General features: G+C 33.4%; 1 protein-coding gene and 1 long non-coding RNA gene across 3 annotated transcripts; both read left to right on the forward strand.

Moving 5' to 3' along the window:
* Nucleotides 1-7328: 7328 nt before the first annotated feature.
* On the forward strand, nt 7329-7781 carry LOC115986059. The gene has a single exon (XM_031108922.1). It carries the CDS (start codon nt 7329-7331, stop codon nt 7779-7781), a length of 453 nt encoding a protein of 150 aa, XP_030964782.1.
* A 7229-nt stretch (nt 7782-15010) lies between these two features.
* On the forward strand, nt 15011-17453 carry LOC115987367. 2 transcript variants are annotated; one of them, XR_004091068.1, is made up of 3 exons: nt 15011-15158; nt 15760-15811; nt 16925-17453. It is a non-coding gene; the product is annotated as an uncharacterized LOC115987367 (long non-coding RNA). The 2 variants fall into 2 exon arrangements; XR_004091067.1 differs by lacking the exon at nt 16925-17453 and adding an exon at nt 16317-16447.
* The last annotated feature ends 7863 nt before the right edge of the window (nt 17454-25316 follow it).

The following is a 25316-nucleotide window of genomic DNA, read 5'->3' on the forward strand; positions in this document are numbered from 1 at the left end:
GTCTTGGCTTTTAAACTGAGACGAGCTGGATTGCTTATGGTCTTTATCAAATCCTTTCACATTAGCATTCTTCATGAACTTTTTGAACTGCCTAGTGATGTAGGATTTGATCTTGGAATCTTCATCATCAAAAGACTCATCAATCTCATTGCTTTTGACCTTCAGTGCCATGCTCTTACTCTTGCTCCCTTTCCTAATTCTAGTTAAACCCAATTCATAGGTTTGCAAGTTGCCAACCAGCTCCGTCAAAGGAATTTTATCAATGTCCTTTGATTCTTCAATGGCAGTGATCTTGGCATAGAATCTCTTAAGTAGAGATCTTAGCACCTTTCTTTCAACCTTGGGTTCGGGAATAGTTTCCCCAAGATTAAAGGCTGAGTAGATTATATCCTTCAGTTTGGCATAGAACTCGTCAAACGACTCATCCTCCTTCATCTTAATCTCTTCAAAGCTTGTAGTAAGCCTTTGAAGCTTGGAATTTTTAACGGCCTTAGTTCTCTCATAGGTCGTTTGGAGAATGGTCATGCTTCCTTTGCAGTTTTTGTCGAGGATATTTTCTTAAACTCCTTATTCATGACTGCACTGAATAGGGCATTCAATGCTCTACTGTTGAAGTTCGCCACTTTTATCTTGGCCTCATCCCAATCAGCTGGCATTTCCTTGGGCTTAGACCAGCCAATCTCCACAGCTTGCCACACTTTCTCATCTAAAGACTACAAGAAAATTCTCATGCGTACTTTTCAATTTGCATAGTTAGTGTCATCAAATAAAGGAGGTATAATAAGAGATTGTCTCCTATCCATGACAAATAGGGGTTAATGGATCACACAGTAAAGATTAAACCTAATTCAAGTGTGCCCGCTCTAATACCACTTATTAGGACAAAAATATATTAACCCCTTTGGTAAATTAATCAATTAATTATCTAAATGAATTAATTAGATTCAATTACATGCAATAAGCGTGTTAACACAAACAAATCACCAACTAAGTTAAATGCAGTGGAAAATAAATTTGATATAGGTGATTTGTTTACGAATGAGGAAAACCACCAAGGCAAAACCCTACGAAGTGAATTTAAGGTCACCACTCCCAAGAATCTACTATTATCAAAATAAGCAGTTACAATTAAAAGGAATTTCAGTACCTAATACCAACCTACAGTTGAACCCTTACCCCAATACCCAATTGGACTTGTGATGTAGTGACAATCTCTTCATTCAATGCATGACTCCCAGTACGTGACTAACCAATGATGTACAGATCCTAGTACGTGACTAACACACCAACTTAAGAGAGATGTTGGTTACAAAGTTCTTCATTTCATCCAACAATGAAGATCAGGAAACTCCTTGGTCACAAAACCCTTGGCGCAAAGACGCAATAGCTTCTAAAGAAAATATGTATAGGGTTGTGAGAAAAGAAACCCTACACAATTACTCAAGGATATGCGTGAAATCAAATCTGGAAATTCTAATTTCGTAATTCTTGACATATTCAACTTTTGTTGAGCTTCTATCGAGCTTCAACACTAAATTTCGATAGAAAGGAGTCTGTTGAGATATTTGTTGAGATTTAATGAATAACATTTCTTCACTTGTTTTTTGGTCAAATTTGCATGGCTTCAATACTAAACTTGAACATTTATTTCTTGAAATACTAAACTCATCCTAGATTTACCCAATTATAAATAAAATGCGTTTTGTCAAAGGATTAACCAATTACATAAGTATGTCCCTAACAGAATGTTAATTTATGGTTCAAAACTTTGGTAGTTAAAAGGACTAGAAATATTTTATTTTATTTTTTTGTCTACAATATTATAAATCAATACTTTAAATTTTCTTTTCCTTAAATCAATGTTTGTGTTTTAATTCTTAACCAATTTAACCCATGAAATTTATGACTATTTATGTTTTCTATGTTGGTGTTTTAGCTTTGTTTGAACTTGCAAGGAGGATAATTTTAGAGATATCTTAAGGCTTAAGCCAAGGCTTTGCATCTAAAAGATATAATTTTTTTTTTCTTTTTCTCCCTATGGGATCTAAACATTTTTATTTATATTGGTTCTTTTTTAATGTTTATGGCATAGTTTCTTATGCTTTAAGATAGAAGAAAGTGATCAAAGTGTATTTTTAAGTGGCATTGTGAGTTGAAGTTTGTTATTAAGATGTTTGGTTTAGAATTGGTTTTGATTAAGGTATCTGAATTAGTATTCATTTTGTTTTGCGTTAATAACCAGATCAAAGTTATTTCAGGTAATTATGAAACTGTAAGTGGTAGGCCAGTGTAGAATTTTTTATATTAAATGATCACATAATAACTTTTAAAGTGGAATGTAGACTTCACAAGTCTATGCACTCAGTACTATGTATCTTAAGTAAACAAATATAGGTCACCTTAATAAAAATTTTAAGCTGAAAAAAAAAAAAGTATTTGGCATGTGTGTAATAAATTAGACAGATAGTTAAGTTTCTATTATGTATACGGGGAAATAATCTCATTTTAATATATATTTATATATATATATTGGAACTTTAATGTTTGATGTTACAAAATTCTTCATCTCTACAAAAGCCCCCAACTCCTTAAAGTCTGCAACAATTTCTAGTCATATGAATTAAATATTCTATACACTATCTAAAAAAGAAATTTTGAGCCCATTAATGATAATTATCATTTTCTTAAGCATTCATTTATAAATGTCAAATTTTGAGAACAGTATAAATTATTAAGTAATCAAATTTAGACTAGCAAAATAAACCAATTCCATTTCTTATTAAGTTAGTTCATTTTTTTTAATGGCAGATTATTATTTACTTTAGTATCTCAATACTATGAACTTTGCTTTTCCTCCCTTTTTATTAATGGCAGATTATTATTTTATTGAGTGTCTCAATACTATGAACTTTGGTTTTTTCCCCTTTTTTTCTTAATTCCATTCAAAGTTTTAGAAGAGATGCTTGAATCAAATGTGTTTGATTGGGTTTTACAGATTTTTGTAGATTAGCTTTGATTTTGAGAACATAAAAATTTTCTCACTATTAACTTGCAGGTATAAAGAAAAGAGTTGAGATTCTAGAGAAGAATGCTTGAGTTAAGATTGCCATAGCATTGAGCAGCCGCGATAGCTATTGTGGTTGCTATAGTCTTCTGTGTAAATTAAATGTCTAAAATATAGATAAATGTGGCAATAGTGTTTACTGAACAGTGTATGATCAACAAGATATATTAAAACAAAAAGTGAATTTGTCTATTGAGGCTGATTTACAATTTAATATGAAGTTGTATGGAAAATTGAATTTGGATTTTGGCTTTGAGCCATTAAAAATAAAAAGGTTGTCATTGTCTTTGCAAATAGTTTTCCCATTGTCTTTAATGTTGCTTAACTTTTCAACGTTATTTTCTTTAGAAAATACCTTCTTCTTTTTTTCCTTTGTCAATCTCTTTTTTTTCTTTTTCACCTTTTCTTGGTGGGCAAATTGCCTGTTTGGTTTAAACATAACCCAAAACTCAATTTCCATTTCTCATTTCTCGAACTCTATTCTCATATCTCATTTTTTTATCTTTACTTTTTCCATAACTCGAACAGATTTGTGTTTGGTCTTGTTCTCAGGTGCATGTCTAATTTTTTTATAAAGTGGTGGAGCCCAAATACGATGCATGGTCAAAATGGTAACAAGAAGCGCAATACCCACATATGCCCAGCAAAATTACAAATGAAATCAAGAGAGAAAATGAATTCAAACAAGAATCACAATACCAACAGCGAAATTGAGAGCACACAAATGTGACAAACACAATTGAAATGGAGGCACAGCTCACCACCGTTAAATGCATAAACCAAAACTACCGCAATGCACAAAAACCCATCAACCACCGAGGAGTGCGCCATCATAAACAACCCACAAACACACTAATCTCAACCCACAAACCCAATGCTACTATAATCAACCCATAAACCCACTGATCTCAACCCATAAACTCACTGAGAAACGGATTTGAAATTTGGGATGAGAAAAGCAAAGAAGAAAGAAGAAAAAAACTCTTGGGATGAGAAAGGTGAAGAGGAAAGAAAATAAAAATGAAAATGAAAAAAGAAAGAAAGAAGAAAGAATCTTGAACCCAGTTGCTTGTGGGTGTTAATGAAGAAAAAAGAAAAAAGAAAAAAAAGGTGGAGAAGAAAGAAAGAGAAGGAAAAAAAGAAAAAGAAAGAAAAGGTGGAATGGAGAAGAATGACCGGTGAAAGTGAAGCATGGATTCTTACTTGATGTAGACTAGTGGGTCATTGCACTTTTATTTTTTACAAGTTTGTCATTGAACTCAATTTTGATAACTTCAAAACATCTCAAATGTGTTTTCAGTTTTCACAACTCTTAACTTTTTTTTTTTTTTTTTTAAAGCTTTGAGTGATGGGAACATGATTCAAAAATCTTGCCAAACAAACATTCATTCATGGGTCCCACATATTTTGGGTTATAGGTAATGAAAATTAAGTTATATAACTCAGTTTTTACACAATCCAAATACCCTCTTAGTCTCTCATTGATTCTTTTAGATTTTTATTTAATTATTCCATGTAATGCATGGGTTAACAACTAGTTATATCTAATTGCAAACAGCTGCTAGAGCTTTATTCTCTGGTTTTGGTTTAATTTTAATAAAAATTATAAAGATTTTGGTTTGGTTTGGTTTTTAATTAAAAGTTAGCTTCTTTTTTCTTTTCTTTTTTTGTCTTTTTTGGGTTTATTAATTTATTCTCCTTTGATTTTAGTTTTTTTTTTTTTTTTTTTTCTCTCTCACTCTAATTATTGGATCACATAATCCTATACAACCCATTCTGCAAATCTACTATTAATTAACCAGGCGCAAGAATCCATTTAGAGGTTCAGATAAACCAAATGTCAGCGAATAACCTATCCAAAAAAAAATGTCAGCGAATAACCAACGTTGTTGGCAAGATAACGTCCTCATTAAAGTTTGCTCCGCCTTCTCAAAACTAGCTGCAAACAAACTCATATAAGATCTGTTATTTAATGTGCTAAGTGACTAGCAAAGGGAATAGAAAATGAGGACAAGAGAGCATATAATAATGTCTAAGTAACATCTTCCCATTTAAAGAAGGGACATTACCACTGCACCCTTTTGATACGATGGTCACTCTATAAGTATAAGTACTTGCAGGGTGTGTGAAGGGAGGGGAGAAGGGCCGGGATTCAAAGGGAATTTTACACACATATATACTTAAATTAGATTAGAGTAGAATTTCTATCTTATAAAAAAATAAAAAATAAAAATAGAGGGACATTTATCCACTATTATAGTATTTATCATTTCAACCAATCGATCTTCATAACCAACGAAAAAAATTGAAAAAAAAAATTAAAAAATTAAAAACTTCTAGCAGAGAAAGGATGGTTGAAGAAAATGAGTAAAAATAGATCGATAAAGAGATAAATATGCTAAATAGGTTGAAAATTTTGTAGTTTAACCTTTGTGTTTCTCTTAAATTAGTAAGTGATAGCTTATATGGATGTCAGGATGTGATTAATTGATGAGAGTTCTATATATGCCCCCTCATTTTGAAAATGTCAGTCTGTTACATTGTTCTTTGTAAAACATTAGCTCAATTTGATTATGACCAGAAATGAAATATATTGTCGATATACCTTGACATTTTGAAAATGTCAGTCTGTTACACCTTGACATTTTTTTTTTTTTAAGGAGAATTTCAAGGTGATTTCCATTCTAAGCTGACTGTAGAAGTTCTTTTTATTTATTTATGAAGAGTTCTTTTATTGGAGACAGTAGTATATCTAAATAGAACTTAACTCAATATGCCAAATATTTGCCATTTTGTTGGATAAAGTATCACAATTACATATATTTGCCATTTTATTGGATAGAGTATCACAATTACATCATTTTTATTATGCACCAATCACACAAAGTTATTTCAATAATTGTAACAAAAATTTGTGTCCTATTTTTTGTTGGGTAGAAAAGGTGATCTTTGCAAAAATTCAGCAAAAATAATTAGTTAAAAATTTAGCAAAATTTTCCTTTTTTTATGAATCTTTTCTTTCTTGAATTTTGCATTCAAGAACAATAAATAGTTAAATTTTAAAAAAAATAAATAAATTGAAGTGGTCGGAATTGACAACTGTGTCATTTATGTTGGACAAAAGTTTAGTTCCAAACTAGTTTAAAACGAAGGTGGCTAGTGGTTACTCCCCTCTCTTTTTCCCCTTTACTTCTACCTACCATTCAAATGTAGGATAAGAGCACTCACAATAAAGATGCTAATATAACGTAAAAGTTATTTTAGCATCTCAACCACATAAAAAGGGCCCTACAATAAAGTTGCTATAGCTAAAATGTATAGCTATATTTTACTTTCATGCTACAGTGAGCTATTATCAATAACAGCTCACTGTAGCACGAGGGTAAACACAAAAATCAATTTTTTATTCACCAACATCTCTTTTTTTCCTCAGTCTCTTTTCTTTTCTCTTTCCTCTCTCACTTCTCTCTTCTCTCTTTGCTCTCTCCAGTGCCTTTGTTTGTGCTTGGTGGTTTGGCGGTAGTGGTCAAGAGGCACAGTGGTGGTTCACTCTCTCTTTCTTCTTTCTTTTTCTCTCACCGGCCTTTCTTCTCTCTTTTCTTCTCTTTCTTTTTCTTTCACCGGCCTTTGGCTTTCTTTCACTTTCTTATTTCACCCCAAGAGGAAAACCTTGAGATTTTAGGTAGGAAGATAGATAGAGGATGGTCGGAGCAAGGGCTGCTGAGAGAGGATGGCTAGAGTGTGGGTTTGTGGAGGTGGTGAGTATGGGGTTGTGGGTTTGAGGAGAATGGCCGGTCAAAGCGTGGTGGTGGTTAGTTGTGGGTTTGTGGAGGTGGGGCTGTGGGTTTAGGATTATGGAGGTGGGGTTGTGGGTTTGCTTCTGACAAAAGAAAAAAAGAGAGTCTAGAGAGAAGAGAAGAAGAAATAGAGAAATGGAAAAAAAAAAAAAAAAATTTTGAAAGGAAGAGAGAAATGAATTAAAAAAAATGAATAGTTTTTAGGTAATGTGAAAAATAAAAATTTTAATATAGGGTATATTGTAAAATGTGTGTTAAAATAAATAAAATTAAGTAGCTTTTTAAGATTCTAAACAAAAATAAAATAAAATAAAATATGAACCAAAACTTATTTGGCAAGTAGCCGTTAATTTGCCAATAAATAATACTACTCCACTCCACTAGGAGCCACAGACCATTATTCTATTTCAATAGCTTTACAAATCATCTCGTCCTTTGGCGAAAGCTCATACCCTTACCCCACGAAGATGGTAACGTTTAAAACCTTAGACGACAAGTTAGTCAAGGTGGAAGTAGAGTTAGTGGAGATATTCTGCGTAGTGAAGGATTTCTTCAATGGCGACTTTGGTGACCTTGAACTGGAGAACACCGTTTTCCCTCTCCCGAACGTGTCCAGCTACATTCTCAACCATATCGTCTACGTCTGCAAGCTGAGTCTCGCGGTCATCTCGAAATACGAAGCGGTGGAGAAAGAGAGGCAGGAGTTCGAGACGAATTTTTTTGGCCAGCTGAGCGACAAGACGATCGTTGATCTGGTTAAGGCAGCGGACTACTTGGAGATCGAGGAAGTGCTGGATTTCGTGATGCCGAGCGTTAGGAAGAGGTTTAGACTTGGAGACGACAAGGGCGTTGAATTTGTCTATACGGCTGAGGCAGAGGCAATACTTCTCAGGAGGGCCGCGTCGGCAAGAAAACGTTAATATCCCAGTAACTAACACTACTCCAATGCCCCCACAAACCATTGTTATATTTCAATAGCTTTACAAATTGTCTCTCTCTTCTTCTCTGAGCAGCAACTATGGCAACCAACGGCGGAAGCTCAGACCCTAAACCCACGAAGGTGGCAACGTTTATAACCTCAGACGGCGAGCTAGTCAAGGTGCCAGTAGCGATAGCGACGATGTTTGGCATAGTGAAGGCTTTCGTCGATGGCGAACTTGATGATCCTGAACTGGAGAACACCGTTTGGCCTCTCCCAAACGTGTCCAGCTACGTTCTCGACATTGTCGTCTATGCCTGCAAGAAACTCCTCGAGCTCCGCTCGAAATACGACGCGGTGGAGAAAGAGAGGCAGGAGTTTGATGTGGAGTTTTTTGGCCAGCAGAGCGACGAGACGATCGTTGGATTACTTGGAGATTGAGGAACTGCTGGATTTCGTGATGCCGAGCTTTAGGAAGAGGTTTGGACTTGGAGACGACAAGGGCGTGGAATTTGTTTATACGGTTGGCAGAGGCAATCCTTCTCAGGAGTGCCGCATCGGCTTCTGAGGGAGCAAGCAGTTGAGGGCATCGAGACATAATGTTGATGTAAATAAAGAAAATAATAATATCATGTTGTTTAGTTTTGTTTGATCATGCAGAGTTTAAATTAGGAATTGATAGTCACTCTATAAATACAAGTGTCAAGTCAAAGTGTTTGTGAAGTGTGAGAGGAATGATAGGTTCAAATATCAAATTAACATCGCGTCATTCTTTTAAATTACACGACTGTTTTTGTTTGTTAGTTTGATCATGTTGTTTTGTTCTCTGCACTGCTGAATTGCAATGTAAATAATTTTTGATCGCTGTATTCAGTTCTATATATTGATCCATTGGTTGCTAGTTCTATATAATTTTTGAATTTAGTTGTTTTGATGAAGAATCTTGATGATAACATTTTGGTATTACATTACAGTTGGCTAGTTTTATATTTATTTTCTTTAGATTGAATCACAATGGTTTCTGAGTTTGCGTAGTTGAAAGTTTCGGGAAAACTAGAAATGGGTCTTATTTTTTTATGATTTATTTCGTGGTGGGCTTATGCATTGAGAGTAAGAGTTTGGATTTTCTTTGCAAATTTGAAATTTATTATTGAAAATGAATTGTGGGTTCAAGGAATTTGGGTCTGATTTAGAAGTGGCTTGGTGTTTTTAATTGCATATTTGTTTGTGAATGTGGGATCATACATTGGGTCCGTTTGGATTGAGCTTATTTTTGCTGAAACTGAAAACTGAAACTGAAAATACTGTAGCAAAATAATTTTTAAATGCGTGAATAGTATTGTGGGACCCATTTTTAATAAAAAAGTTGTTAAAAAGTGGAATATGTGGGTCCGTAAACAGTGCATTTATGCACTGTTCACAGTTGAATTGGTCATATTATGCGGCTGCCAAAAAAAAAAAAAAACAAAAAAACAAAAAACGCAGACGCTGGAAAACTCTCAGCCCAAACGGGCACATTGTAGATTTTTTCTGATTTTGTAGCTATTGGTGGTGGGATTGGTATTAAAAAATAACTTGGTCTTAACGTTTTGGTATTTTACATTGGAAGATAGTTTCAGGTTTTGTGAGTGAAAGGGTATATAGTAGATTGAATCACAATGGCCTTTGGGATTTGTGTATTGGAAAGTTTGGGGGAAATTGAGAAGTGGGACTAGTTAATTTCATGGTGAGTTTGTGCATTGAGATTAGAGTTTGGGATTTTCTCAGTTTGAAATTTATCATTGAGAATGAATTTATGGGTTCAGTGAATTTGGGCTTGATTTAAAGGAGGCTTAGTGTTTTTGAATGTCTATTTGGAAAAGAATTGTGGGTCTGCGAATGTGAAGTCTCATGCATTGGAGAATTTTACTAATTTGGTAGACTATTTGGTCATAGCGTTTTGGTAACTTTGAAAGAAAATTTCAAGTTTTGTGAATGAGGGGTTTATATAATAGCAGGGAGATGAAACCAAAAGTTGTGGAAGTGAACTTGATGACCCTGTTGTCAAATCAACAACTTGCATGGAGCCCTGTAGAATAAACCGTGATTTGACATCAGGGCTCCGTGCATGTTGTTGCTGCTTGTAGATTGACTTGTACAAGCGCTATTCAACACGGAAATGCATGCATGCCCATTGCTAAGTCCAAATTGATAGCTGTCCTAGGTTGATTATTCACGTCCCATTTCAAAATCAAGAGACGTAAAAGTGTTTCAAAAATCTCCTACTTGAATTAATATATGTCACCAAATCTTTTGAAAATTCAAACTTTAAAAGGAATGGAAAAAATAAAATAAAATCAAGCAGCAACTTTTACATTTCTATTTTTTTTTTTCCTCTTCAATTTATTAAAAAAACATTTGCTGACTATTGCAATGTCGTTTTCCACTTATTTGGCCAAATATTTTATAACATGCATATAAAATAGCTTAACATCACTTCAAAGTTTCTAACAGATAATTTCACAAATATCTTTTATGCATTTCCAAAATCAAAACTAAAATAAAATATATTTAAAAATCTAATATGTATAGATCAATGTTAAGATTATACACACTCCAAGTTTAAACCAAAATCAGAAAATTCAGAGCTTCACAACAAGTACACAAGATTCTACAGAATAATGTTACTTTGCTTTTACATAACGATGTTTGAAAACTCAACAATACAAATTTAAATAAAAAGAATGTGCAAAGCTAATAATCAACATGTCCACTTGCAGGTTAGCAAAATTAACTTTATTGTTACATGAATGGCTCAATGACATAATCAAGCAATTTCTAGGCAAAACACAAAGCCAAACGTATATTTTGTTAGAAGCAAAAGAGAAGCACTTACTAGTTAAGGAAAAAAGTTTGTAAGCAGCACTTACTAGTTAAGTAGTGCTCTTAATTTTCCTGTTAATTTTCTTTTTCACCCTTAGTTATCTTGCCTAATTAACATTTAAACACAAATAATCCATTTGAATGCTTAGACATTAGAATACTAAAGTAAATAAATTAAAATTTAATTTTTCAATGTCTGCAATTTATTTGTGTATCAACTCTTTGGAATAAGCACTAAACATAACTAGTTGCATTAGAAATGTTCTCAACAGTATTTGCCTGAGGGTCTTACTCTTTTTGTTTCATATGAAAAATTTTCTAAGAAATAACATAAGCATATAATGTTATGAAGGTATGAATATGAAAGTAAAAAATGAAATCTTTACGGAAATTGCAAAGCCGCACCAACTGATGCTTACTAAAAAAAAAACTAAGTGGAGTTCATCATCTCTCAATTAATTACAAAGATAATTGATACTAGCCCATAAATCTATAATTTCCCATATTCATTGGGGTTGGAGACTTTAGCATTAAATATACATGATATCATTGTTAAAACTCTCTTATCAAAATTTAAAACTATAAATCAAATTCTTCATAACTACCTAAAACGATTGAGAAACAAAGGGTGACACCCATAATTATAAGGAGATGAACATGTAATGGAATCTAAACTCTTTCTCCAGGCTTAACTTGTGCCAAATGGCTTACAAACTGACAATTTCATGCACGCTGCTCTTATTACTAGTAATAAAATGACAAAAAGAAAAATGTTGTAATAGAATTATAAATCTGAAATTGATAGAATACTAAAAAAAAGCTTCCCTTTGGTGGAGAACACAATCAAAGAAACCTTGATTATGAAGGCAAAGTGTTGCATGAGTGGCATTTGCCGCATTTTGAAGTTGGTGACTTCCAAGCATGCACATTTTCACATCCAAATAACTCAAGGAACTACGAGGTTAATATAATTATAAGTTATCCAAAACTTTCAAATGGGAACTTGCATAATTATTATTGTTATTTTTTTTATAATACTCTAAACCTGCAGCTAATAGAGTGACACTCTGTATTACATACCGCAATAACAATACAGACACACCAAATTGCCATAAAACATAGTACATAACCAATGGGCAAACTTGCCATTGTTTGAATGACCTGAGACTCATCACCTAATATTGTAAGCATAAATAAATACATTAATAGATTGCCATAAAACATGGTACATACCCAATGCAAACTTGGTGAGTTTTCAATCATCGACTGATGCAATGGAAGTGGAAGACATGGTTGCAAATGCCTGCACAAAAAAAAAAACAAAAAAAACAAAAAACAAAAAAACAAAAACAAAAACAAAAAAAAAAAATTTAATAAAACAATTTTATTATTGGAAAAACCAAGGAACATATTAAAAAATCAATTTTCACATTAAGAAAATCAATTGGTTATCACCAGGAATATGATGACAAAGAAGATCCTTCCCAAAGCAAAACCCAAGTTGTTAAACTTTGAATCAAAACTTAAATGAGTAATGCACAATTTACTGTCAAACTACCTGCCAAAAGTTGGGGAAATTTAGACACAAAGCTTGAGAATATATATATCTATGGGAAGACTAGTCATAATCGGGATCCTAAAGTTGACATAACTATAACGTTGCAAACTTCTTCTTTTTTGAGAAGCCAATGACACATAACCCTGTGCATCAAAATCAGACACCAAGACATTTTATTCCTCAATTTGCATTCCATGGGAACAAACTTAACTAATTTCCTCTAATCTAACCATATATATATATATATATATATACACACACATAGAACTATGGCAAGCATGTAGAAATCACAAGAAATTATAAATTATAACATTGAGAGGATATAAATAAAAAATACGGACAGAGTAAACTAATAATGCAAACCTAAAAGAAAAAACAATTGGTTGGATTTGTTTGCTCAAACAAAAGCTTGATGATTGTTTTGGCATGGACAATTGTTTTGGACCTATAATTAGGACAGGTGCTAATGAATAACCAACATTAGTAATTTAGTACTCTCTTCAATATCCTTTGCATCGAATAAAGGAATGAAGGGTTCTTAGCTTGTTGCTCCTGAAAATAAATCAGCAAGCCTCCTGTATTTCCCTCTTTCATAACATTTCTCCTCCTTGAACACAAATAGTTGTTATAATCTAATAAAAGATAACCCAAATTTTCTCGACCCTCTACTTGACTACTCATGAAGTTTTTGTTGAATCCCATACTTATAGGCCATATCCACTTCAATGGCTTGGGTAGCAGTTACTTTTCTTTTTGAGGGCAACATGTGAGCTTGATCATGAGGTACAAGATCATGATTATGCTCCTTTTTAAAAGCCCACAAAGGTAGAACTATTGGGTGACTTTGCTTAAAAACCAAAACTTAAGTTTGACTCTTCTGGACTTCCAAAGTATTTGATTTGCAGGCTATTACATTTGTGTGCGTAGGGATAAATGTACAAACTATAAAGGTGGGCATCTTTCAAATTTGCTTAAGAGCAAGTTGAACTGTATGCTTAATTTGTAGTTGTGTATGGGATGTGCAAGCTAAAACATAGTTGTCACATTGTCATAGAAAGTAGCATTTAATTTTTTGATAAGTAGAAAGAAGAACTTGAATTATATTTTAGATTTGCTTATCTCTCATATTAGAAGCTCTTAATCTATTGAATAGAGCCCCAAGTTATTATAAAGACTCATCATTGTATGTAATTTATAACTTGAAGATTTAATATTATATAGATTATAGTACAAGATGTTGAAACCACATATATGAGAGGAAAACAAAAGATACGATGGATAGACAAGATAACTAGCAATGGTAAAACATACTTTCAGGACAAATTTCTCACCAAGCATGCCTTAAAAAATCAAATCAAATCCAAAATTAGAAACTTGAAACTATAATGCTTTGAGTTGATGATACTTACATATTTGGCACTGAAATACGAAACCAGTACAAGAGGAATGAGACCAATCTGTCATAACAGTCACCTCTCAAGTCTCTCTCCTTGAGACATCGTTTCTAGGAACAAAATTTTCAGCAGGCTCGATGAAGGAATAGGTAGTGAAGGCATACAAGGAAACTGAAAGGCAAAATACCATAACTAGGGCCTAGAACCCATTAGGTAGAGACCCTTGAGAAAATCTCTCACATGCCTATACAAGTTGGGACCTATACAAGTTTGACTAAGACTGGCATAATGGTTACAACATTTCTAACATGGGTCCCCAAGTTTCCCTCTTTTCTTCCATTCTATAAAAAGTTTGATTAATTTGGTTTATAAAAGTTCCTTTTTTGTTCTCCAATTTCAATTCTCAAATAAGGGTCTATGTTAGTTTGGCTTCAAAGTCAATGATGCTAGATAAACATAATCACTTTACTAATAATAGTTTTATAGGTAACTTTTTATTAAAGTGATTTTTTTTTAATAGAGTCAATTTATTAATGTGATTTGAACCCTACTAAATCTTCAAAGTGATTTGCTAATTATTATCTATATGTTCCACTACTAACTACCAAAAACCACAAGAAGTCTATGTGATAAATAAATAGTAGTATCTATATTATGATTCTAATACTATTACTCTCTAAATTAAACTCTAATGAAATTTTATGATTTCTAAAATATTTTATTTTGCTATATCTAAACTAAATTTTAATATCTCAAAATTCTTCTTTACGTATTTTTGAGCTTTATGTTGTAGTCATGCTTGGGAGTTGAAATAATGATATAGGGTATTCTATTTGTTACCTAGAGAACACTAATTTAATAGATTTTTATCTTTTAGACCTATAAATTTATCTAATGGAAACTTCAATTGCACATATATATTTTGTTATCTTGTTTTTATTATTATTTATTTTAATTTAATTTCTTGCTTAAAAAGGTGTTTATTAAAAACTAAGCTAAATATCATAAAGACATTTAAAATGTAGGATAATTATATTCATTATCATTCTTAAAAACTTTTAGTGAGTGGATATTGCCTTTAGAAAATAGGTACTAAAAAATTATCATAAAAAAATTGATATTCTTATGTTAAATAGCTACTCTAAGTTTGTGTAATCAAAATTTTATATGAACGAGATTAGCATGGTATGACATGAATTTTTGAGTATATAATTTCATAGTTCTTTAGATAAAAGCTGTAACGTCCTTGTCAGTTTTTTTATAAAAATAAATAAAAAATAAAAAAAGGTGTAAGATCAGATATTTTTTTGGGTTCCCACGTGCCCCACCTAACCCCACTACCCACCACTCATTTCAATCCATCTCACCCTCTCATGTCCGGCCATCTCATTTCTTCTTTTCATTTTCTTTCTTTTCTTTTCACTTAAACACACTCCTCTCTATCACTCTCATCCTCTCCACCAGCACTTCCACACCACCACCACCATTTCCACCATAGTTTTTTCGGCAAGATCACCAAAAAATTGTTATGAACCCATAAGCACCTTCACATCCTTTTTTTGAGGTAAAAATTTCTAATCTTTTTGGTGAGTTTTACACTTTTGCTTTAGGTTATTTTTATCTAAGCTTTAATAATGATACCCATGTGATTTATGAGCATTGGAAGTGATATTTATGTGTTTGTATGTATGGGTTTTTTATTGGTGGAATTATTTGATGAGTGGGTATATGGTTTGTGCTAATGATGACTACCTAAGGTTTATTTATGGTGGAAAATTTAGGGATTTTGAGTTATAACATGTGATGGTTGGTAAATCTAATTTTTCCATTGCCATTGGGTTTATTTGGAGTTAGTTTAAGTTCTAAATTTCTTGTCTTGGAGGATATTTTGATTTTGCTTTCATGGGTCTCTTATTGATGTAGTGTAAATTTTATGGAAGCTAGTCATGATGTTGGAGATGATATTAAATGGGCTAACTTTATAAATTGGAGTTTATGCCTTGTGAATCAATTTGTTGAGAAACTGGAAGTGGTCTATATTATTATTGATGAGGTTAAATACTAGGCTTGCCTAATTAAGTGCTTTTTTGGCAATTCCTAAATTGTAGCTAGATGCAATTTCAAACTCTATACTTATTGTGATAGATTTACTTGATATTGTTTAGGTTCTAGCTAATCTCCTTGGAGCTTGGAGAATTAGGATTTTGCGGTTGCGAGGTAAGTAGCTTTTTAATGGGATTTTTGAAAAATAAACATGTTGCATAAATGATGTTTTTGGGTTAGACACACTTTTGGAAACTACCTATGGAAATTATATTTTCCTAAAACTATTGTGTCATAACCTTAATATATACATATGATTTTATATGAAAATGCATCATATTTGGTATTGCATTTGGGGAAATGCATGAATTATTGATATGGAAAAATGAGCATCTTTTATTTAATCTTTGATAAGGAAATCTTGGATGTTATGGTATATTAGAAAAATTAAAGATGCTTATTTTGTCTTGTTATGTGGGAAATTGTTAGAAAATATTTTGACAAGAATGAAGTTGAAAACCTTACAAACTTTGTGGAAGTTAGACTATTTAAGGTTTTTCTAAAACTACCTAGTTATAAACTATGTATTTGAAAGGAAATGTATACCTGTGAGCTTTATGTGGTTTTGACACCATGCCATGTGTGATTTCCTGGTGATCACCCAATTTGGTTTCTGTAGTCTTTGTGACAATGGAATCAAATCTAGGTCAGTGCCCTTTCACTTTGGATAACGTGTTCTTCCCTGCTGCCCATCGGGGGAAGAGGTTCATTGATTATGTGTGGGTGAGGCTACTGCCCATGGGGCCAAGAGACCACATGCAAAAGAGGTCCTATTTGACGCACTCTCTCTGCTGCCCATGGGGGGAGAGAAAAAACTTGAGGGTATGGGTGAGGCTGTTGTCCATGGGGCCAAGAGTCTGCATACCAGAGAGGACAATATCATGCCAGTTGTGAATGGGTGGATCCCCTGACCGATCTATGTGGTAATGTGGTATATTTGTGATAATTTACCTTATGTTAGATATTATGGCTTTGGAAATTATATTGTTAATGCTCACAAATTATAATATATAGTTTCATGGTATTATTTTGAGAAACTTTGTGTTTCATCATTTAATCATTCATGTTACATTATTATTGAAAATGATCTTGCAGTATCCAATAAGTTAGCAATTTCTCAAACTAAAACATGTTTTGTAAACTGTTCATTATCATGAAACTTGCATTTCCCCCACCCCCATTAATTATGCTACTTACTGGGCATTATCTCATCCCACCCTCTAACAGTTTTTCAGATTATTAGTTATACCTTGGGTATGGAGCTTACTTCTTTGGTGATGATTAGATTGCTATGTTTAATTTGGAGACTTTTGCTATAAATGGTTGGTGACTCGATCTTGCTATGTTCAACAAGACCTTAATTAATTCTATTGGAGGTGGGTCGCTTGAGGTTTGTTAGCCTTTGGCGTGGTAGGCCTAGACTCGATGTTAAGGTTTTTATTCTTGATAAGATTGTGACTTTGTGTAATTTAATTAGAGTTTTGTAATATATTCATGTATTATGTGGAGGCACATGATTTTTAGTTATTGTTCATAAATGTGCTATAGAGCTCTGACTTGTAATATAGAGATTTTAGTATGGTTATATATTCTTATCCTGTGGAAAAGAAAGGTAAAGAAAGATCTTCTACAGTTTGAATTATCAAAAAGGAAAAATCTACAGTTACCCTTGGGATGTATTTCTCATGCTTTAGACCCTTTTGGGTTTGGGTCATGACAAAAGCTCTATCTTAATTTTTGCAAACAAGGGGTAGGATGTGCCACCAAAACTAGTTTTTATAAAAGTTAGAAAGATTTTGGTCTGGTTTTTTTAAATTAAAAGTTTACTCTTTTGTTTTTGTCTTTTTTGGGAATATTAATTTCCATGGCCTTAGTAATTTATTCTCCTTTGATTTTATAATTTTCTCTCACACAGTCACACTAATTATTGGGTCACATAAGCCTATACGCCCCATTTTGCAATCTACTATTAAGTATTAACTAGCCAGACCCAAGAATCCATATAGAAGTTCAGATAAAACCAAGCATCAGCAAATAAATGGATGAAGAAGAAGAGGAAGGAGACCAAAAAAAAAAGGGGTAAAAACAAAGCTTAGTGGTACGGATTCATAAATCATAACCCATCCAAAGAATAAATGAAAAGCCAAAGCCAAGACCCGCAGAACCATCATTCAGAGTCATAAATCACAATCTGTATGATCAAATGTGGATGTGATTATTTATTTTGTCTGTTGGCATTCAACTTGTCTTAGGAAATCTGTGTTTTTACTAAAAAAAAAAATATACAAAATAATGTTTGTTCTCTTTTTGTAAAGGCTTGATGAACATGCCAATGCCACATTTTGGCCTCTCTTCTTTTTGTTAGCAATGTTAGAATTAATTTGTAATTTTAATAAAGAAATTTCTAGATGATGGCTGTTAGTATTTCAGGTATGTTGGTGTTCTATGTTCCTAAGGGTCAGTTACTTGTATCTAGAAGTCTAGAAGGCTCTTTCAAGTATAAATGAGTGCTATTGTACTGGTTTATGCAGATCAGAAAAATCTGCCTAGCATTGTGCAGGAGCAGCAGCTCTACATCACAAAAATAAAAAACCTTGTAATCCATTGTTATTTATCAATAAAAATTCCGCATATGCCAACAAATTCTGGTATCAGAGCTAGCCTATTCAACCTATTCAGCCTATCCAGCACCTATACAGCACCTGATTTTTCTTTGTTCACCCAGCTTTAAACCTCTCTTTAGTTAATCTTCATGGATGCCAAATTTGGAGATGTCTTGTTTTCTTATTCAACAAACCAGGTTCCTATTTTCAATGGAGAACACTATGACTACTGGAGCTCTCAATTGATGACCATTTTCATTTCCCAAGATCTATGGGATTTGATTGAAGATGGTTTCCAAAACCCTCCTGGAACTGGGAATTCTTCCTGGACTGATGAAAATCAAAAGGAGTACAAGAAGAAATTGAAGAAAAATGCTACTGCCTTGAGGATCATTCATCATGGGGTAAGCAAGTCTATCTATCCTAGAATCTTTGGTGTTAAAAAGGCAAAAGATGCATGGGAGATTCTGCAAAAGGAGTTTCAAGGCTCAAATAAAGCCATCTCCGTTAAGCTTCAAAATTTGTGGAGAGACTTTGATAATTTGACAATGAAAGAAACTAAATCAGTCAAAGATTTCAATTCAAGAGTTGCTAAGATTGTTAATCAAATCAAGAGCTATGGAGATACTATTCAAGAGCAGAAACTTGTTGAGAAGATACTCCAGAGTTTGCCTCAAAAATTTGATCATGTAGTAGCAGCAATAGAAGAATCCAAAGATCTATCAATTCTGACCATGTATGAATTCATGGGGTCTCTTGAAGCACATGAAGGAAGGATAAGCAGGTTTTCAAGCCAACCATTGGAGCAAGCATTTCAATCAAAGTTGAATGTTTCTCATAATGAATTTTCCAAAGAAGAACAAGGGAAAAGAGGAGGCAATTACCAAAAGAAGGGTCAGTATGGAAAAGGCCAAGGCAACTTCAAAGAAGGGCAAAACAGAGGACGAGGAAGGAATGGAGAAAAATACCAACAAAAACCAGGTGCCTCTAGTGGTTAATGTTTTATTTGCAAGAAACCTGGTCATGAGTCAAGGGAATGTTGTTTCAAATGCACTAAATGCAAAATTCCTAATCACTCTAAAAGAGATTGCTAGTACCAAGATAAACAAGAGAAAAATTATGCCAATTTTGTAAAAGACAGTCAAGAAAATCATTTATTTTATTCTTGCTTGAATGCTCTACATGAAACACAAGATACATGGTTTCTGGATAGTGGATGCAGCAATCATATGACAATGAATTCCAAGTCTTTTGTGGAAGTTGATCGGAGCTATACTTCTGTAGTAAAGCTTGAAGATGGGAAGCTAAAGAAAGTTGAAGGAAAAGGAACCATCATTGTCCACACTGAAGAAGGTAACCAAAAATTTATTCATGATGTTCTTTATGTACCAAGCTTATCACAAAACCTTCTTAGTGTTAGTCAATTGCTTAGAAAAGGTTATTCTTTATACTTTGATGATGATGTGTGTACTATGTATGATAAGAAAAACAAATTGACAGTGGCAAAGGTTGGAATGTCACAAAATAATGTTTTCCCTCTTAGCATGCCATTACATGAGAAAATTGCTTTGAAAAGTGAGGCTATTGATGAGTCTCATCTTTGGCATCTAAGATATGGCCATTTGAACTATCAAGGCCTTCAATTGCTAAAGCAAAGAAATATGGTGGTTGGTCTTCCTTCAATTCAGAAAAATGACAACATTTGTGAAGGCTGTATATATGGCAAGATGCATCGTCTTCTATTTCCAAAGACAACCTGGAGAGCTTGTGCTCCTTTAGAGCTTGTGCATGCAGACATATGTGGTCCAACTAAAACTCCATCACTGAGCAACAAAAGATATTTTCTTTTGTTTGTCGATGATTATACAAGGATGATGTGGATTTATTTTCTTGATCAAAAGTCAGAAGCATTCTCATTTTTTCTTTAGTTTAAAGCTCTTGTTGAAAGGCAAAGTGGTCATCAAATGAAGACCTTGGGAACTGACCGTGGTGGGGAGTTTATCTATAAGCCATTTATGCAATATTGTAAAGAAAATGGCATTCAAAGGCAACTCACAGTTCGAAGAATTCCTCAACAAAACGAAGTAGTTGAACGAAAGAATTGAACAATTGAAGAAATGGCTAGATGCATGCTTAAGGGCAAAGGATTACCCAACATGCTATGGGCAGAAGCTGTCAACACAGCAACATATATTCTCAATCGCTCTCCAACAAAAGAACTTAGAGACAAGACTCCATTTGAAGCCTGGCATAAGCAAAAACCTATGGTGAATCAGCTTAAAGTCTTTGGCTACATAGCATATGCTCATATTCCCTCACAAGAAAGAGAGAAGTTTGATGAAAAGGGGGAAAAGTATATCTTCATTGGCTATAGTGATGAGTCTAAGGGATTTCGCCTTTTGAATCCCAAGACAAACAAGCTAGTGATTGCAAGAGATGTTATTTTTGATGAGTTGGCAATATGGCAATGGGAGGAAAATGTCTAAGAAAGAAAAAACTTGGAAGTTCCTGCTTCTCTTGATTTTCAAGACAAGTCTAATTCACTTCCAAGCATGAGTTCTGAAGAAGCCCCAAGAGCAACATCATCTCCAACTAGATCTTCAAGCACTGTCTTGCCAAATTTAGATTCTTATGATTCAGACATCCCTCCAAGGAAGTTTCGCTCATTGTCAGATATATATCAGTCTTGTGAATTTGCATTATTTGCTAGTGAGCCACAAACCTTTGAAGATTCTGCAAAGGAGAATGTGTGGACAAAAGCCATGGATGAAGAAATTGCTAGCATTGAGAAGAATCAGACATGGGAGCTTGTGGACCTACCTAATGGAAGAGATGTGATTGGCTTAAAATGGATTTACAAAACTAAGTACAATGAAGATGGCTCAATTCAAAAGCATAAAGCACGTTTGGTCGCAAAAGGCTATTTGCAACAGCCTAGAGTAGATTTCCATGAAACATTTGCACCCGTTGTTCGCATGGAAACTATTAGAACTTTCTTAGCTCTTGCTGCAAAAATGGAGCTTGAAGTATTTCAGCTTGATGTTAAGTCAGTATTTTTAAATGGTGACTTAGAAGAAGAAGTGTACGTAGAGCAACCGAAGGGATACATGAAGAAAGGCAAAGAAGACAAAGTCTATCAACTTCGAAAGGCATTGTATGGCCTAAAGCAAGCTCCAAGAGCTTGGAATAGCAAAATTGACGGCTACTTTTGCCAAATTGGTTTTCAAAGGAGCATATGTGAGCCATCGCTTTATGTCAAGCGTGAAGGTACTAGAGATTTTCTAGTAATTTGCTTATATGTTGATGATTTGATCTATATGGGCACAAATAGGAAGAAGGTTGAAGGTTTTTTAAAAAAAAGGCCATGATAAAAGAATTTGAGATGACTGATTTGGGTTTGATGAAATACTTTCTTGGTTTTCAAGTGTGATAGTCTACAGGTGAAGTTTTTATTTGCCAAGAAAAGTACATTGAAGATTTGCTTAAAAAATTTCACATGGCAGCATGTAAACCAGTGTCCACAGCTATGTCTTCTAATGAGAAATTGCAGCGAGAAGATGCAGTGGAAAAGGCAGATGCAAAGACATATCAAAGCCTTGTTGGTTCTTTGATTTATCTGACAAATACAAGGCAAGATATTGTTCATTCAGTCAACCTTATATCAAGGTTCATGAATCAGCCTAGCAAGCTGCATTATATAGCAGCAAAAGGAATTCTTCACTGCTTGCAAGGCACCAAGAAGCTAGGCATTTTGTACAAAAAGGAGAATGGCAACAATCTTGTTGGTTTCACTGATAGTGATTGGGCTGGATCACTTGATGACAGAAAAAGCACGTCTCTCTACATCTTTTGCTTGGGATCAAATGTGATTGCTTGGAGTTCAAAGAAGCAAAAGACAGTTGCCTTATCTTCAGCAGAAGCTGAATATATTGCAGCAACTGATGCAGCATGTGAAGCTATTTGGCTAAGGAGATTACTTTCAAATTTGCAACAAAAAATTGAACCTACTGTTATTTTCTGTGACAATATGTCAGCTATTGCAATGACTAAGAATCCTATTTTTCATGCAAGGACAAAGCACATTGAGCTTAGGCAGCATTTTATTCGAGACTTGGTTGGTGAAGGTGAAATCCAATTCCAATTTGTCAGTACCAATGATCAGCCAGCAGATGCTCTCACCAAAGCAGCTACAGTTGACAGAATGGAGTGGTTCAAGAAGCAATTAAAGATTACAAATTAAGAGGGAGTGTTAGAATTAGTTTGTAATTTTAATAAAGAAATTTCTAGATGATGGCTGTTAGTATTTCAGGTCTGTTGATGTTCTGTGTTCCTAAGGGTCAGTTACTTGTATCTAGAAGTCTAGAAGGCTCTTTCAAGTATAAATAAGTTCTATTGTACTGGTTATGCAGATCAAAAAAATCTGCCTATCATTGTGCAGGAGCAGCAGCTCTACATCACAAAAATAAAAACCTTGTAATCCATTGCTATTTATCAATAAAAATTCTGCATATGCCAACAAGCAAGATAACCATCTTCATTAAAGCTAGCTTCGCCTGCTCAAAACTAGCTGCAAACAAACTCACATAAGATCTGTTATTTAATGTGCTAATTAAGTGACTAGCAAAGGAAACAGAAAATGAGGTCAAGAGATCATATAATAATTTCTCATCAACATCTTGCCATTTAAAGGAGGGACATTTATCCACTATTATAGCATATATCATTTCAACCAATTGTTCTTCATAACCAACTTTGAAAAACTTCTAGCGGAGAAAGGATTGTTGAAGAAAATGAGTAAAAAGATAAAAGAGATAAATATGCTAAATACGTTGAAAATTTTGTAGCTTAACCTATGTATTCCTCCTAACTTAGTGAGTGATAGCTTATATAATTAATTGATGAGAGTTTTATATATGCCCTCTCATTTTGAAAATGCCAGTCTATTGCATAGTTCTTTGTAAAACATTAGTTCAATTTTGATTATGACCAGAAAATGAAATATATTGTCAGTATATATATATTAGTTAAAGGCCTGTGCATTGCATGGTTTATTTAAAAATATATATATTTAAATAATTTAAAAGATTCAAAACTATATTAATAATTAGTTAGTCACATTATAAAACATATTAATGTTACGACATATAATTAATACTTACATTTGTGTCAATTTTTATGAGCACAGTGTGTAATATTAAAATTTTACTTATTAAAACATAAAATAATGATATACAATCAAAATAAACATTAAATTTATTTTAAATTATATACTTGAAACTTTTGCTAATAGAATTTTAGATGAAGTAGAATTTTTAATTTCTTATAGTTTAGAAAATAGATTGTTATTCATAGTAAATTATTGCTAAAAGTGTTTGATCTACATTAACTATCTATTGCCACTATATTGATAATTTATGACAATTAACTATTTTTATGCATTTAGTAGTATAACCTATTACCAAAATACTTTAATTTTGAAAGGAAAAAATTGAAAAGGAATGGGCATTTTGAGGAGATAAAACATGGCATTTGGGGCTTATGAGCATTAGTTTGACTTTTCTAATGCATAATGTAAACAAAGAAAGAATAAGTATTAACCTTATGTGTGGAGTAAAGTTGCTTGAGATGATTATATATGAGATCTTCACATGCTTTGTAACCAAATTAACAAACAAACTCTTCATAAGAGTGTCATTAAAAAGTAAAATAAATACTAAACTAAAACTCTTAACTCACAGAAAAACACTAAAATTTGTAAAACTTAAACTTTTTCAATTGTGTGGATTGAAAATTTTAAAAGTAGATAAATTAACACTTAAATTAAACTGAGGACAGAAAAATGTGTATTGACAAAACCAAAATTGTAGATAATTCATATAGTGATGAACAAGAAAAAAAAGTTGATATTAACTGTAAGGACACGATTTTGTAACGAACCATAACAGTGTTGGGTTCGCACGTGAAATGGCCCAAACAATATCATTTGTAGAGCATAGGTTTGAAAGGCTAGGCCTTGGTCACCAGACGGTGGGTTTTTCGTGGTGTTCATACATGGTTCAGTTTTCTTCACCCCTAGAGTCTTTCTCCTGCAGGTGGGCTGGGAGGCTCTGGTTTTTTGCCATTTTTCCCAGCCCCTGTTCTAGATTACTCCTTTTTCCTTTTATACTAGCTTGCGTTCACTATCCTTCGTCCACGTATAGGGTCAACTTTTCCAAGACTGATACTTGTCCCATCAGCCCATACCCAAAGTCGTTGGGGGTGGTTGTAAAAGCTGAAGAATACGGCTCTGTCAGGTGCAGAGTATTGAATGGCAGTAAGGGCAGCTTTCCCTGGATATTTTAGATTTTCTTTCAAGCTTAGTCCTATACCGTTTTTGCCCCTCTTTCCGGTGGGACTTTGGGTCTGCCGAGGATTGAACTGTCCTCGGCTGTATCCCAAGGCTATCTTGTGCTTTATATAATCGAGCTTGGGCCATAGCCCTCCTCGGCTTGGGCCTTTGGACTCCCCACGGGTAAATGGGCCTGTCCCATAAATTATTTGGGCCCCACATTAACAATTAAGCTTTTGTATCTATCCAAAAATTAATATAGCAATAGTTTAAAAGTTGTAAACTTACTGAATTTAGTTGAAATTGAATTATAGTGGAAATAGAATTTTATACTATTAAAATTTTAGCTAATAAACTTTAATCTCAAGCAAACTATCTTCGTAAAATAGTGTCATTAAAAAGTAAAATCAATATTAAATTTAAACTTAAACTCTCTTAATTCAAGGGAAATAAAAATGTGAAATTTGTAAAACTTGAACCATTTCAAGTTTCTAAGCATGATTGATGAAGATAAATAAAATAATATATTTATCTAAAAAATCATAATAATGGAAAATTTAATGATTGATAAAAATCATGTCTAACTGAGAAGTTGATATGAACAAAAGTATAATGTTAGTCTAATTTGTGGAGTTTGATAGGTCAAAAATAAATTAACCCCTTGTGATAAATTAATTGATTAATTAGC

This window comes from Quercus lobata, chromosome 4 (genome assembly GCF_001633185.2).
Source record: "Quercus lobata isolate SW786 chromosome 4, ValleyOak3.0 Primary Assembly, whole genome shotgun sequence".
Classification (NCBI taxonomy): domain Eukaryota; kingdom Viridiplantae; phylum Streptophyta; class Magnoliopsida; order Fagales; family Fagaceae; genus Quercus; species Quercus lobata.

Bases quoted from the DNA above. Each gene is read 5' to 3' on its own strand.
- LOC115986059 (XM_031108922.1), top strand. From the start codon at position 7,329: ATGGTAACGTTTAAAACCTTAGACGACAAGTTAGTCAAGGTGGAAGTA.